The 16,160-nt window shown below is 43.3% G+C and overlaps 1 protein-coding gene across 1 annotated transcript in view; it reads right to left on the reverse strand.

Annotated features, from left to right (window-relative positions):
• TRPC5 (transient receptor potential cation channel subfamily C member 5) overlaps positions 1-8,076 on the reverse strand; it is a 61,103-nt gene extending 53,027 nt beyond the window's left edge. The window contains exon 1 of the mRNA XM_062006595.1: positions 7,699-8,076. Coding sequence (XP_061862579.1) covers positions 7,699-8,076 — 378 coding nt within the window. The remainder of the gene's footprint in view (positions 1-7,698) is intronic.
• Positions 8,077-16,160: the final 8,084 nt, after the last annotated feature.

The following is a 16,160-nucleotide window of genomic DNA, read 5'->3' on the forward strand; positions in this document are numbered from 1 at the left end:
CTCATCTCCTACTTGTAGATTTCAGATTCTTTGGGGAGGAAGGCAGTGGGGATGGAGGAAAGAAATTCCCAGTTAAATGTAATCATTAGCTGAAGTGGTCTTTGATTTCTCTGTTGTTTAGTTTAATTAGATGGAATTCATTTCGAAGGCAGCCGCCGATGTCAAAGGCATGTTAGCTGTAGCTGTGAATTATTACTGCATCAATAAAAATAATGAAAAGCTTGGATGCTAGCAGAGCCATTAGGCTCTGGAGCACTAACAGCTAGTTTTCTGTTTTCAGACACAATCTTTCTTCCTTACTGTGCCTCTCAAATATTTTCATACTGAGAACTTGTGGCTGGTTTTTTCTCAACAGCTTCTATTCTTCATAACCTGCCCTTGCTTTGAGCTTATCTAACCAGGTTCAGCCTTCCCTTTTCACTTCGGACCTCTCATATTAACATGGAAATGGCAGGGTTTGAGTCATACCAAAAGGCACAGTGTTTGTATTGAGTCACACCAATCAGCCTGTTACCCCCTCTGTTACAGACCTCAATAGCAAGATCTCAGTGAGATCATGCCTACAGATTTCCTTGATACAGATGCCCAGGTTTCAGCAACACCTTCCTGAATAGGCTGAACTTTTTGAACTCAAGAACACAAATCCTGCTGGTATGCAAAGGTTAACACTGCAGAAGGGCCACACACAGACATGATTGCACTTTGGGCTTGCTTTGATCACTTTGTTGTACTTACACACCTTTATAACACTTCACGTGGCCAGCCTTGCCTGTGATGTTCCAGAGAAAGACAGTGCATGCACCCAGAATACCTATTAGAGCCACCTAAGCCTGTACCTAAACTATCTCCCCATACCCATCCTCAGCTTATAGGTTAGGAGCTAGTGTTGCAAGGCTTTGCAATTTTAGCTGTGAAGTCCACAAGTCTCTCCTTCACCTCTAAAAGAAACATAAACCTTTTACTGCAGGAGTCAGGATAATGTTTGTCAGAGCCACAAACCCCTGATCCTCCTGTCCTGCTGCAGGGCACCTCTGTGCACTCTGCTGGCAGGTAAGACAGATCTGCACTAACCACTTCAGCCTGAGGAACACCAGCTGCTTCTAAATCTCATCTCTTTTCTAATTGCCTGCAGAAGTTAGATTTTATGCCATGAGATATGACAAGTGATCTGCTTCCTTTGATTTCAAAAGTGACAGCACAGGGCTGACAATGCTAGCAATGAGCTCATACATCTAATAAGGATCAGCAAGGCTGCAGAAATTAAGGGCTGTTGATGGTGAAGGCTAAACGTTGCCCTGGACTCTACAAAAAGGATGAAGAACCCCATGTGAGTAGGAAAATCAAGCTAAACCGTATCGTATCAAGAAAGTCACTGGATCAGGGCCAGAATGAAATGGTTTAATGCAACATACAATTTCTGGTTCACAAAAGGTTGTCTCTAGGCTGTTGATCTATGATATTTACACAAAGATTAAGGCAGATTTTCACTCATCAGCTCATCTGAAAGAGCATTTTTGAAGTAAAATTTCCAGTTTGCTAATACTATCAAGTGCAGCGACCTTCCAGCAGCAGCTGTCAGAGGATTAGCAACTACGGCTGAAAACATGCCTTTTATTCTCTATACTTTCCTCTTCACAACCATATTCTTCCAGGGTTTATTTCTGTAAAGCTCCTTCTTTTGGGAGTCATGTGGACAGGTATGTGTTGAGATCTCATTGATTCAGAAGGCCTTTGGACCATTGTGACAATCCGAATCAGTCATAAACACCGAGATCCCTTTTCTTCTCATTCTCATGATGTGAGAATCGCATTTGTGGTCCCATTTGTGAACCAGATTAATTTGGTGCCATCTGCTATAAGCAAATTGCTAACTTTGGCAGATACCAGAGAGATGGTAGTATCATCCTTATGTAAACATTTGATGTCAGCTTTGATTGTTGGGAAGAAAACGGCCACCCATAAAGGTGCTTATGGCTACACCATGAACGTGGAGTCATTCAGATGTTTGATTACAGACTCTTAAAGAATGGAAGAAGGGCTCAGCAGTCAGCAGAGACCATATCTAGTGCACAGCAAACACATCCACTGTGGCAAGGCAAAAACCACTGTGCAAACAGAGTGCTACCCTGCGAGCTGTGATACAGCTTTAGTGGAGAACAGGGACCACTTCACAGGACTCACACAAGAGGCTATTAAGAAAATGCCCCTGAAGACCTCATCTGGAATCAAAGGGAAAAACTGTACTGACTTCAATGGGCTTCAAAATGTCTGGAAGTACAACTGTTACTAATGATAAATTGAAAGTGAAACAAGTAGGTAGGAAAATGTGGGGTTTTGTTCAGACATATTTCCTCCTCTTTGCTGGTGCAGGTGTAGGTGCAGAATCCAGCCTGGCTGAAAACATAACCCGCTGTATTGATGTCTGTAGCATAAAAAGTACTTTCAGGAACAACAACTGCCAACACTCAAAAGGCTGATGATAGAAGACTTTAGTGGAAAAAAGAATTTGCTCAACATTCCCTTGCTCCTGTGGTAGTTCTGAACCAAAGCAATGAAAGAAGTCATTTCAAGTTCCCTTGCTGATTCCAACCCCTTAGGACCCCAGACAGAGCTCTGGATTGGATGTGTACCTCTAGGATGGTACAAAAAGTCTTGTTTTGCCATTCTATCAGACCTGCACAGACAACTTTGCAGTCAATATTCCTACCCCAAAAGAGATGAGCAACCTGATTTGATATTTCTGGGCTGAAGTGAACGCTGCACCTGTGTGTGCTGATTGTTACTGCTTCTAACCTAGCCTGCTCCTCTTGATGACCACTCACTGGTTTGCCACCTTATTTGAATCATATGCCCCTCATGGTGTGGAAAGCCTGAGTATGGATTGCCATGCCAAGCAGCCTGCAGTATGGGAGCCACCGTGTTGTACAGTATCAGCCTCGCTGCTGTCCTGAAAAGCAAACAATAACTAACTAAAGCATGAGATTGGGCTCATTTCTCCTGGAGAACACACATCGACTGACTCCAAATCTCCACAGGAAAAGCAACACTTGCATAATCTCCAGAACACTTGCATAATATTCATCCAAACTAATGAATATTAGTTTGTTTTGTCATTCCTTTTAATATTCATAAGTAGGCTGCTTTCTCTCCAAAAGCCTGTCATCTATTTGGGGGAAAACAAACTATCCTGAGATCCAAGTGACCAATCACCAATACAAACTGTCCAAAGGACTGGATAATTAATTGGAGTAGATTACATAACATTTGGAAATAACAAGAGAACTATTAAAAATCACAGAACTAGAAAAGCTCTTTTCTAACTTAATCTATTTTGAGTAGATAATGGAATTTTCCTTTATTTCCCTGAGAATTCAGCTCAGTGCTGTGCCAGCTCCCACTGAGGTCAGCCAAGCTCCTGCCCATGCTGGGGTGGGTGGGCAGGGCTCTGGAAGCCTGCAGCAGCACATGCTCTGCACATGGGCATCTTCCATCACACTCTGGGCCACACTTGCACACTGACAGTAAAAAAACCAGTGAGTGTGCACCTCAAAGGGTGGTGTGGCAAATTTGAGGAGAGATGAGCTCCAACCTGAAGAAGAGGAGGAGTCCTTTAAAGCCTCTTTGCTGGGTGTGAAGCACACCAGCACATCTCTATAGTCTTCCCATGGCAGCTAAAGATGCTTGCACCATGATGACTCTCTCACTGAACCCAAAATCTCCCATAGGTGACAGACATTTCAGCAGAAACACAGATTCTTAAAATAGCCCATGAACCTTGACTGGAGATAAACCTAAGAGGAAATACATCCACTGGAACACATCACTGAGCACCACACTCATCTATCATGTGCTTTGTAAGAGCCTTTGAGAGAAGTGGTTCACGCTCCTGACTCTCATACGCTCCACATGTAAACAGAGTAATTTCTTCCTCTCCCAAGACACCCCTCACATGCAGGGCTGCAGTGCAGGAGAAGTGTGTTGTTATAGTTACTGGCTATGACTTACCTCTGCCATTGTCATGGTGTTTTCACTAAATGGAGCTGAAGCAGCAGTCTAGCAAAGGGCTGTGGAATAATGACTGCCTGCCTTCACTTAATAACAGGACACAAGCATCTCTGCAGCCCAATCTCTTTATCTATTTCTCCCTGTCCCTTGCATCATGAATGAGGCCCTGATTCTCATGTTACATAAGGAACACAACAAAGGTCATTTCTTGTATTTGAGTTTTTGTTTCTATTCTTTTACTTCTGCTCCTTGGAAAGGTCATCACACAGGGGAAAAGCAGAGCTCTAACCCTCAGGCAGTTCTCAAGAGACAGTGCCCAGGACACAGAACCTTTCAGAGGCTCTGTGACTGGTGAACAAAACTGCTTTGCAGGTCAGATCTACAAGGGGCCATGGTTTTCTACCTTGCTTTGGGTTTATCTTTTGCTAACTAGGTACAGTCACTGTAACCCCACAGGAGGCTGGCATGATGCAACTTGTACCATTTTTCAGTCAGGACTGTGGTAGGATGATAAGGTTGTGGGAATGAGCAAAGATCCATGTCCATAAAATGGATTATGCTGAATGATGCTACTCAGCTGCTTTTGAGATGCAGAGACAACAATTAACTGAGCTGACGTGAACAGACGCAAATAGGAACAGCTCTGCATGCCTGGCAGTTACAGAAACAAGGCTTTGGTGTAATGTCAAATAATAATCTCTCAGAGGCACTGAACATTTAAAAGAGAGCAATCAGAAGCTGCTTCTTCTGCACCTTTGCCCAGCAGGCAGGAAAGACAGACAGACAACACCTAATTGGAAACAGGCTTCAACACACGAGTCGAGGAGCTTCCTTCACACAGGTTTGCTCAGACAAACTGAACCTTGTGTATAGTTCAAGAACAGATGACACTAAACCTTATAGGTAAGGAGTGCTATGACACTATGTTGCAAATTTTGGACCCAGATAGCAACTGTTCTATGAAGTGTGAATTTTTTCTGACTACTCAACAAAAAAAAGCTGTTTCTGTATTTTAGAACATGTAAGTAGCTGATTAGGACAAAGCTGTGCTAATCTGATTTATCAGGTGCTTTCTGTGAAAGAAATTAGGTATGGGATTCCCAAAGGACTTTCTGAGAAAGGGTCCAGCAAAGATAATTGCTGAACATTTATCAATACTGCAGTGGAATTAGCATCAGGAACTTGTGTTCAGAAACCCCTCCTGCATTAGCTTTGGGAGTTGACAAGCTAACCATGTCCCAGCTTTGCTGAACTAAATACATATTTCCATTTAATGTTTCATCACTACACATAAAATCAATGTTGATTACCATCACTGCATGAACAGTGGAACCACTGAAATGGAAGTCCAGTCCTGCAGCTCTCTATGCTTCTTGCAAACACCTCCTGCTGTGTACAGAGGAGCCTGAACCACAGCCAGGGAAGTTAACCCTAGATTGTATGTAGGATCTTGCCTCAAGCCAGTACTAGTCTAAAAGTTACCAATGAAATCTGGTCTTGTAATAAACCTTGTAAATAAAGCTGAAGCTGGCACTGCATCTCTTCTCCCACACACATGTTCTCCTTCAAGTTGTAAACTGCACAGCAGACACAAACCTAGCTGCAGAAGGAGAGCTGCACGCTGGCACAGAGGTAAAGAAAAATCAAACAGACCTACTGTGAAATGTATCACTGAACCAGAGATGCTGGAGCTGAATTTCAGCTGCAATCAACCAACTTTATTTCATGGACTTCTGTCTCTGTCCAGTTAAGCCAGCAAGGCTGTGAATCTGAGTGCACACAAGTTTTGGTATTCAAGAGATCTTACAGAAATCCACATGAATCCCAGCACTTGCTTTCCATGAAATTTCAGGAGAAACGTATCATTAACCTGCAATAGTGACTGGCAAATTCCTCATGCTATTGAACAAAAAGCTTTTCTTCTGTTCTTTCTCTCCTGTTGGCCTATGGAACCCTCAAACTTTCAAGATGCCCAGGAAAAAAAATGGCTCAGCCTCCAAGTATTTTGCTACTTGCAGTTTGTCAGACTAAAACTTAGTTCTAACTTTTAATTTTTAGGTGTGATAGAGGAGATTTGTAATCCTTGGTTCTTAAACCATGCATTAGAATCACATTGCTACAGCATGCAAAATTAAGCTGAGCACTCTTCAATGTTATCAGAGTTGATCCTTACTGTTTGCTTTGGCTACATAAAATTACTACTGAAAAACTATGTACTAAAGGGCTTATCCACTGGAAACATTTTCTTCTATGATTGACTGGTATTAGTAATTTTCTGCTTTCACCCACAGAGGGATGTGTTCAAGTAGACTTCAAAACAAGGTTTGATATATAGAGACTGCCTAAGTTTTGAATGTTCCTTTCTAAGCAGTGAATATACAAAAATTGCCTGTGGTCAGTAATGTGTATAAGGTATTCTAATCATCAGCAGCAGTGCTTGCAAATTAAAAGAGGCAGAAAAGGGAAAACCAGTGTTAGGGACAGTGTGATATGTGACACTTGAAGTGACAGGATTCAGCCTGTGGCTTTTCACAAAGACCCTTATATAACTTACTGAGGGCTTTGTAGCTAAGGATCCCTCCTGAAGTCATTGCTCAAATATACAGCAGCTTAGCTCATGCTATAACATCATGTACTGCCTCAGCATTCCTGAGCTAAAGCTCTCTGAAGACGGAGACCAAGACGATCTGTCTGTGCTACGGCCAAGTACTGAAACCTAGCAGACTGTTTGCTTGCTTACAGTTATTTATAAGCTTGTGTGTTATCAGGATTTACTTATGAACAGCAATTCCACTTAATATCAGTACAACAGCATGGCAATAGTTCATATTTATAGATTGCAATATAACTTTGGACAGCCCCAAATTCCTTTACAAAGTGTATGTCTCTAAATCAGCCTATAAATCAGTGTGTTCACAAACACTGTGAGACTGAAAAGAACACTGAGTGAAATTGAAAATGCCAAGTATTTCAGTCAGGCAGAACAAAGGAAGCGTGACCAGCAGGTTGAGGAAGGTGATTCTTCCCCCTCTACTCAAGCCTCATGACATCCAGCCTGGAGTTCTGCACCCAGCTCTGGGGCACCAACGTAAGAGGGACACGAAGCTGTTGCAGCGAGTCCAGAGGAGGCCACAAAGATGATCAGAGGGCTGGAGCCTCTCTGCTATAAAGACTGGCTGAGAGAGTCGAGGATGTTCGGTCTGGAGAATAGAAAGCTCTGGGGAGATCTTACAGCAGTCTTCCAGTACCTAAAGGGGCTACAGGAAAGATGGGGAGGAACTCTTTATCAGAGAATGTAGTGATAGGACAAGAGGTAACAGCCTTAGACTGAAAGAGGGTAGATTTAGATGAGATATTAGGGCGGTCAGGCCCTGGCACAGGCTGCCTGGAGAGACTGTGGCTGCCCCATTCCTGGAAGTGTTCAAGGCCAAGATGGACAGGGCTTTGAGCAGCCTGTTCCAGTGAAAGGTGTCCTTGCCAATAGAATGAGATGATCTTTAGGGTGCCTTCCACCCCAAACCATTCTATGATTCTAAGTTTGCTCAGATTGGAAAGTTATCACCCATACAGGACTGCCCACAGGCACCTAAAGCAATGGACCAACATTAAGGACTTTGTTCTATGACTTGTGTGCAGCACCACTTTCCTGATGCAGGATAATAGCTTAAAACCAAACTGCAATACTCCACTGACCTGTTTTTCACCACTGGGCTTCCTGTAATTCAGCAGCAGCTCCACAGCTCCCACCACCTCTTTCCGTATTGCATACAGCAGAGCATCTCCCACGTACACGCTGTGGCTCAGGAGCAACTCCATGATCTCCAGATTTTCATTCTCTATGGCTATTAAAAGGGCACTGCGACCAAGAGGATCCATACAGTTAATGTTGATGTTGTAGTAGATCTCAGCCTCTTGCAAGGCATGTTTCACACTGGCATAGTCCCCCTTCTCCACAGCGCTCAGGTAGGCCTTCTCCTCCGCCGAGAGCTCTGCCTCCGCTCGCACGATCTGCAACGGGATCCTGTCTCTGTACGGTGAGTAGTTGACCTTTTTGTAGTATAGCTGGGCCATTGTTCATAGTGACCAGGCAGCCTAGGGGGGGAAGAAGCAGCATGTGTAAGTCACAAAACAGACAAGCAACCCATTGTGTTCCCCGTGTGGGACAGATTTCCAAATGGCCATCGTGGCAAAAGCCTCCAGTCTCTTTTTGAGCTGTTTTACTCTCAACAGCGACTCTGCACTCCCTGAGCAACCCCACATTGAAAGGCTACCTGAAACAACAAAGGTGATGCTGCTGCTCAGAACAGGTACACAGAATGAGAGATGCTTGGTATAGTTTTACAACTGCCTTAGACACCATGCCATTGATTTCTTTTATCTGGTCAGAAGCATCACCTTGTTTATGGATAACTCTCACACGTGCAAACACGTGGATTTCTCATCTTTGCTTTATTTCCCACTCAACAGTTTTTTTCCACTTCCTCGTTTTTCACTGCTGAGCCAGGTCCTCAGCATCTCTGAACTGTCAGTGGTTGGAGCTGCTGATTTACACCCTCCTATTTACAGTAATGAGATTATTTTCATTATGTTTGCTGCTTCTTCTCTGCTTCCACCTCCTAAAATAGGTTTTTATTTCTCCCTAATGTTTACTCTTTGACTAGGTCACAGTGTAATTTTTAAAGCATGCATGTTTTTAAACACATCCTCTCACTCTCCTCGTTTATAAATAGGATCTAAAGACAAGATGATACAGAAAGCAATCACCTTTGCTCTCCAGAGGCAGTGATGTTGTTTATGGTCTAGGGAAATGAGAAGTAAATCCTGCCCTGAAACATGTGTACCAAACTGAAAGAATTACTGCTCCTTCCACAGCTCAAAGAGCCTAGCAGGTGACTGAAGTCAGGTTGGGGCAAACCTGGGCTGAGCTTTTTCCACGTAAGGCAAAAAGGAGCTATGCTTATCTACCTCTGGCATTGATACACCACACCAAATCAGGACCAGGAGACACCAGCAGCTATAACTAACTGTATGACTTATTCCATCTCCTTGCCCAAAGCACAATGGCTTCCTGAAGCAAATTAGGCAGGGTTTTGTTTCATTTTAGTGCCCTAACCAGAGAAGAGAGGAGGTTATGATCGAGAGACAATGAAAAGGAGGATCGTATGGTCCAGATGCCGAACCAGGAGTGAGACTCCACGGGTTCTGTTGTTACCATCCCACTGTATGCCAGAAGGCAACCGTGTTCAGCACAGCCCATTTGCATTTTGCCTTCAGCTCCAGTGTAATGGGCCCAGTGTGGCGGGAGTGGGTGGATCTGAGCTCCAGCCCAGCTGACACTGCAAAATAGTGGGTGGTTGTAGCACACAGCAAAGTTACATCTGCGAATTTCCTGGGGAGCCAGAGATCTGTAACAAGGAGTTTGGCATCTCAAAAAATGTGCTTAGGATCCTGGTTCCCAACAAGTACGAGACAAGCTTTTGTTTGTTACATTTCCAAAGTTACAGCTCCTTGCACATATGCTTCAACCTGAAGGACCACACAAAGGCATTAGAGGCAAAAGGGCCTATGATCAGAATAGAAATCATAAATACATCAGCTTATTTTCTACAGAAACATTAAAGCTTTTAAAGCTAAGGAGTAGTGTCGAGTGACTTAGCAGCTTGAAGTCTCAATAAGCTACATGTATAACCCACTAGTTTGATTTCCAGAAGGTCATTCTGCCAACGCTGGGTTTGAAAATGTTAACTGTGAAGGGCCCAGCCAATTCCCACTGAAATACTGACATGACACACAAGGATGCAGACCAGGTCTGATCACAAGTAAGGACCAAAGACATCTTTGGGAAAGTAAGGATAAGCCCAGACGGGAACACTGCGTGACAATGCATCTCACAGAAGAAGGGAACACCAACTGGTGAGACTGGTGGCAGAGGGCAGTAGCCACTGTGTGAAAGTCTCCAGAGGGAACCTGTGGGCTCCAAAAACCCAAGGGATTCTATTGAAAAGTGCAGCTGATAAAGTGGAACTGGATATTTTTCACTGCTCTTCAGTTTAATTGAATGTTTTGTAGACGGAGAGTAACATTTGCAATGAGTTATAACAAATGTCATCTTAAGGAACATCATGCCAGAATTGGATCCCTTTCCTTTCCACAGTTTTGTAGAAAGAAAAGAAAGCTTCAGATAGCTTAACTTCTCAGTGGGATCTCATCTCATCTCCCAGTGCAACCCCAATCCAAGAAAGCATTTCGTTAATACTTCAAACACATAAGAAGCTACAATAAAACCAAGCAGGAAAGACTCACAAAATGGATGATTTGCCCTGAATTCTTCTCCTGCTGTCATCTGCACAGCCTAACACACACTGCTGACTGGGTTTGGAAATGATAGCACACAGCATCAAAACAAATACATGTCTGCTTGAATTACATGGAAGATTTCAGCAAAAATCTTTAGCTGTTGAGCCACCGCTCAGCCTGACATCCAGCACAGTTACACAGGGACCTTCCAAACCTGATGTCCTCTTCCAAAACTGGCTAACAGAGCTTCAGTCAAACATATGCATGGAAGGAATGAGCCCAAGGATTACTGCTGTCTAACTACTGCTTCCCAGTACCACCAATCTCCTGGAGGCAGCATCTCTTGGTAAAAGAAACAGACAACGCTGGTAGACCCAAGACTACTGTTTGTGCCAGAGCGGTAGTGTCTCCTGCTTAACAGTTAAAACGTGACACAAATATGGACAAAATCCAGGTAAGAAAAGAGATCAGTAGTTCATAGGTGCCTAGAGAGGAAACAATGAAGCACTTGAAAGGTAACAGAAATGTAGACACATGAAAATTCTGGAATCTGTGCAGAGTGCCTGAACATGCACATTTTCCATTTGGATTCTCCCTCCAGACAGGCAATTTCTGCTACTTCAGTTCATAATCGAGGTAAACAATTTGTTTTCTAGTCTATGCCTGATGGCAGCAGCATCAGACAATACCCAATGACTGGCTATTGCAATGGTGAGACCTGCAGCACAGAAAGGTGTAGAAAAACTAAGAGAACCATGCCAAAACCTTCACAAGGTAAGGAGGAAGAGGACTTACCACTCAATTTGGACTCTATCACCTCTTTCCAGTCGAGTCTCTCTCGTCCCTGAATTGTTAGTCCAAATCCTAAAGTTACTTCAGCCTGACACCACTTCTGTGTTGCCTGGCACAGAAATGAAAGCTTTAGCCCTTGAAAAGCAGCCATACCCAGCAGAAACAGCTTGTCTGGTTTGTGGAAGGAAGGTTTCCAGACTCATTACTTTGTCTAATAGCACAAAATGGGTTTTCTATCCCTGAAAAAATTGTCTGCATCTCTCAACACTCAGTTCAAACTCATCTATCCCCTGTATCAACAAGGACACTTCCTTCACTATGAAGAGTGAAATGGCATCACAGCTACCACAGATGAGTTTGTTGGGATCTCCTGCTGCCTGCTTTTGGACTGAACTCTTGGGACTGACACATTACAAGCACAAGGAATGGGATCACATCAGCTGAGGGCTCAAAACAATGGCTTTTGTGGAAAACTAACAAGTGCCTTTATACATGTCACTGTCCACATAAAATCTACAATGAGCACTCTCAGACACTGCACTGTCCTCAACACCCTTGTGTGCCTTCCACCTTGGATCACAACTTGATACCAAAGGATCAGTTCATCACACTGGTGTATCAAGCCCAGGTGAACCAGGGATCACTTGAGCACCAAGGCAGAAGAGGCAACAGAAAGAATGAATATTAGTTTTCCTTCCTAATGTTTCTTGTCAGAGAGAGAACACCGTGAAATTTGCACAAAGTTTAGAGTGATGTGTGGTAGCATGGGAAAAGGCAAGAGGGGCAGCCTGGGTGATGTATAAGAAGCAGTGATGAGAAAGCAAGGAGAAAAAAGAGCAGGCAAGCAACACCAAATAGTAGCCATTAGTTAGAGATGTAGTTAATGAAGACAGACAGGCAAAGGTCACTCAGCAGCACTTTTGCCATTAGAAGTGTCATGAGTTTTCACTACAAATTTTGTTAAGACCTGTTAGCAGTTGAAGCATCTCCCATTTCTCACTTTACCCACACAACACACTCTCACATGCCACTGTCTCACGGGAATCAAAAAGATCTGTACGAAATGGGATCACCGAAAGAGTGGGAGCCAGTGCCACTTTACATTCATGTAGTCACTAGGTCCATTATAAAATAGGATTTTCCTGGCTTTTATTTGCTCTTATCATCATTTGACTTTTCATTGTTCTGATTAAGAGGTGGGAAAGCATCATTGCTGCTGATCTCTGAGCTCCCTGAAGCAGCAAAGACTTGGAGAGGTGCTGAATTTAGGTATCAGAGCTCATCGATCCCAGACGAGGAACAAATCAAATATGGGATCTTGAACTCAAGACCAATAGACAAGAGCTTCCTTCCCCACTTGATGGGACTCCATACGAGCAGCCAACTCACATCACACATTAGAGCACACAACAAAACACCCCATCTGCCACGTTGCAAATAGAGCGGTTGGTTGTTCCCTCCTACTGGAGGTTCTCTCTGACACATGTTGGCAAAACTGTGTGTGTGGCTTTAAATGTCACTACATCTTCTCTCTCAGATCTGCAGAAGGGTTTATGTGCTGGAAAGCTCGCCTGAATTTTCTAGTTGTATCAGCCCAATAAAAGAACTGATCTCTTGCAACACATCTTACTTCACTGCTTGCCTCCATCCTCCTCTCCGAGGCTATTTTGTCTTTTTCATGTTTCAGAGACAGTATTCCCCACGTTTGTGCATTTCTAACCCAGACTTCAGTTCTAGAAATCACAGACCATAACTGCTAAAACAGCCTCACTCTTTCATCATGCTCAGAGGCTGTGTGCTCAGTAATATTGATCTTTCTTAAAAGGTTATAAACCTGAGTTATGAAATAGTCCAGAAGGGCCACTTAGGTAAATAATATTACATGTAGTTAATGGACCGACTGAATTTGTGATTGGATCCTTCTTTTAAGTGCTCTAGATCTTATTTACTAACAATGCCTGACTAAGCTTATACCTCCCACAGTCTGAGGAAATAAAGCTGACTTTGTAACGTTCTGCAATGCCTTTTCTTCTGCAAAGGCACTCTCTCGTCCAAGAAAATGGCTTTTTCCATCGGGTTCAGTGGGAAGCGGATTGCAACCGTCTCGCTGTTTCTCGCGATGTCTTTGCATCGCACTCACCACCTTCTTGGTCAGAAGCATAAATTCTTCCCGATGCTTTTAAATGCAAAAAGGGCTACTGCTGAATAAATGTACAACCTCAGAAGTATTTTACAATTATAAAATTGCAATGACCTTCTGGTGTACATGGCTGTGTAAATTCCCTCCAGCAAAGGCCCCGTGATCTCAGGAAGATTATATTCAGCTCATAAGTTATATAAGATTCATCATTCCCCTGGAATAAGGGCTTTCCAAAACTTGCAGGGTTGCAGTACTACACAAAAATGAGAAAAAGACAGCTAATAAAATTGGAGATGAGTAATCCAGTTGCACTGCCCCAGATGAGTGAAAGGGAGAGCACTAACAAAGTATGTGATCAAAATGCAAGGCAGCAGTCGCTCATGATTCACATTGCAGGATACGTCCTTAGAAGATGCAGAGAAAAATTCTCCTTAGAACATTTTTCACTCCTCATCACTTCAGGCATAGTTAAGAATACATCCAGACACTGGGGTACTGCACATAACCTTCCCATCTGAGAAGTGTTTGTAAAAGAAGACAACCTCAAACTTCAGATTATGAATTTACAGAAGCCAAAAGAAGATTCTTTGCCAGTCACTTAAAATGTCATGACTTGACTCAAGTCCCAGCTGCAACTCTTAACTTCCTGGGGAGGGTGACAATTATCAAAGATATATATGTTTGATTTGGAAAGGCCAACTCTTTGGTATAGTTCTCTTCCGCTGCATAATCAATTGATGAGTCATGACCAACTGCATATGGGTACATACACATATATATATATATATATGTGTGTGTGTGTGTAAAAATATCATGACAAAAGATATCATGCACATAGTACACTTGGAGATACTGTTTGGCTTGAGGAAATACCTGCTTCTCTCTGAGCGATCATTGGCTCCAGTGCAAACCTAAGAATCAAACTCACTTCTCAGTCTTCTGGCTTTAGGATGCTCAATCATGTCAGTCCAGGACATCTACAAGGCCATCTAATGCAGGAGGATGGAAATCCTGGCACAGATGAATTCTCTAGCAGATGAATAAGCTCTCTTTGCTGGACACAGCCTTACTGAGAGCCAGCATCACTCCATAGCACAAACTTGCCCAGGGATGAAGGAAGCATTGTGAAATTTACCACTTGCAATTCCACGTGCAGAGCACTTGGTTTAACCCTGCCTCACACAGCTACATATGTATTTCAAAGGAAAATAACAAACCCTGACACTCCACCACATATGCTCAAACCCATGGGCAGAGCCTAAAAACCAGCACGTAACAGATGCGACTCGCCATGTCTTGGTAAAGAGCTGAAGGGCTCGCCCATGCTCTAGTGATGACTAAAACATAAGAAATCTTGAGGGAAGAACACCATGAAACTGGTCTCAGTGTCAGGCTGGGCTCTACAGGCCTGAAACATCCCATGGGTTTCTCAGAGGCTCCACCTCACCTTATGTCTGCAGAATCAAAGTAGCCAAAGCTGCTGCTTAGGATGGAAAAGAAAGATTTCATTTGGGAGAGATGGAAACTGCCATTATGACCATACTCATCTGCAGATGTAAGGAACATTTTCAGGAAAAGACTTCTGCATTTTTTGCACCTAACTTCTGTAGCTGGAAACAAAACTAACAAGTTTGCCAGCACACAAGCCCCTTCTTCACTTCTGGACTGACCTGACCATAGGGAAGAACTCATAAGCCTAACTATTTAAAAAGAAGAGGCGTTTGATACTCCTTGCATTCCTTTTCAAGCCACCTACGACTATTGTTCTATTCTTGCTAGGTGTCTCTACTGCTTCAGCACTGGAGCCCTTCCTAACTCTGGGGACAGAAGCAGACCATTGCTTCACAGGACCAGGATGTTCTCAAAAGGCTCTTTCTTTTTGCATGGAGTGGCAAAGGCGAGGTACCACTGACAGCAATGATCGCCTGTAGCAACCCAGAAAAGGAACTCTTCTCTCTTTTGCCCCCAGTGTTTCTCTCTCCTCCATCTCCACCTGATGTTTTCCTCAGCAGAACTGTATTTCAAAAAGGTATCACCCAGACATTTAAGTTTTGTACATCTGTGACTTAAATAAGCTACTTTTACCTCAATGGGAACCGTGTTACATGTGTATTTTAATATATTTCAGCTGTATTTTAAAATACACAGTGTAGCAACATTTCAACAGATACACAGTCACTACATTTTGTGGGCAGGCTGCTTAATTTATCTAAATGAGTAATGCCCTGAGTTTTAACAGTGCATGGGAAAACACTTCCTTGGAAGACTCTGCTTTGCCATGGAGGAAAAACATTTGTACTCGCCTGGCTCAGCTCAGCCTATTTCTGTAACCTGCTCATAAGGCCTCTTGCCTGAACAGGATGTCCTGGCAGCATCTGAGGGTGAAAGTCACCAGGGAAACAGTATTTAGGAAACCCCTAGCTTGTGTTATAACCTTTATTAGCTTCATTAGTTTCAGTTTAATTGCACAGAAGTTGCAGCATTTCACATTCATCTGGACAAGCCCTATAAATAGGGGCTTAAGCCAGAATCCATTACAGTCTGCGTTCAACCTGATGGGAGGCTGCTCAGCCTTATACTCTAATGAGTGAATTCCAACAACAAACAGCACCTTTTCTTGGGAAATGACAGCAAAAGCTAATACCAAGCTTGGCTGAAGTTATCAAGCAGCAAATCTGTTCTGCACACACATGCATGGTGTTTGTTGTTAATATGTTTGAGCTTTCTCTGGACAATAATGAGCAGGACAGCTACTCCTTGCCATTGTGATCCACATGCACTCCAAGCAGCCATTGAGAACATGGGCCAACAGTCATTGTTGATGGACAGGATCCTTCAGGACAAACAGTATCCCTGGCTATCTCCAGCTCTATCAGTGTGGTTTTTGCAGGGTCTACGTAGCCTACACTTGGTTTCATCCATCCTG

The sequence above is a fragment of the Colius striatus genome, chromosome 13, assembly GCF_028858725.1.
Source record: "Colius striatus isolate bColStr4 chromosome 13, bColStr4.1.hap1, whole genome shotgun sequence".
Taxonomy (NCBI): Eukaryota; Metazoa; Chordata; class Aves; order Coliiformes; family Coliidae; genus Colius; species Colius striatus.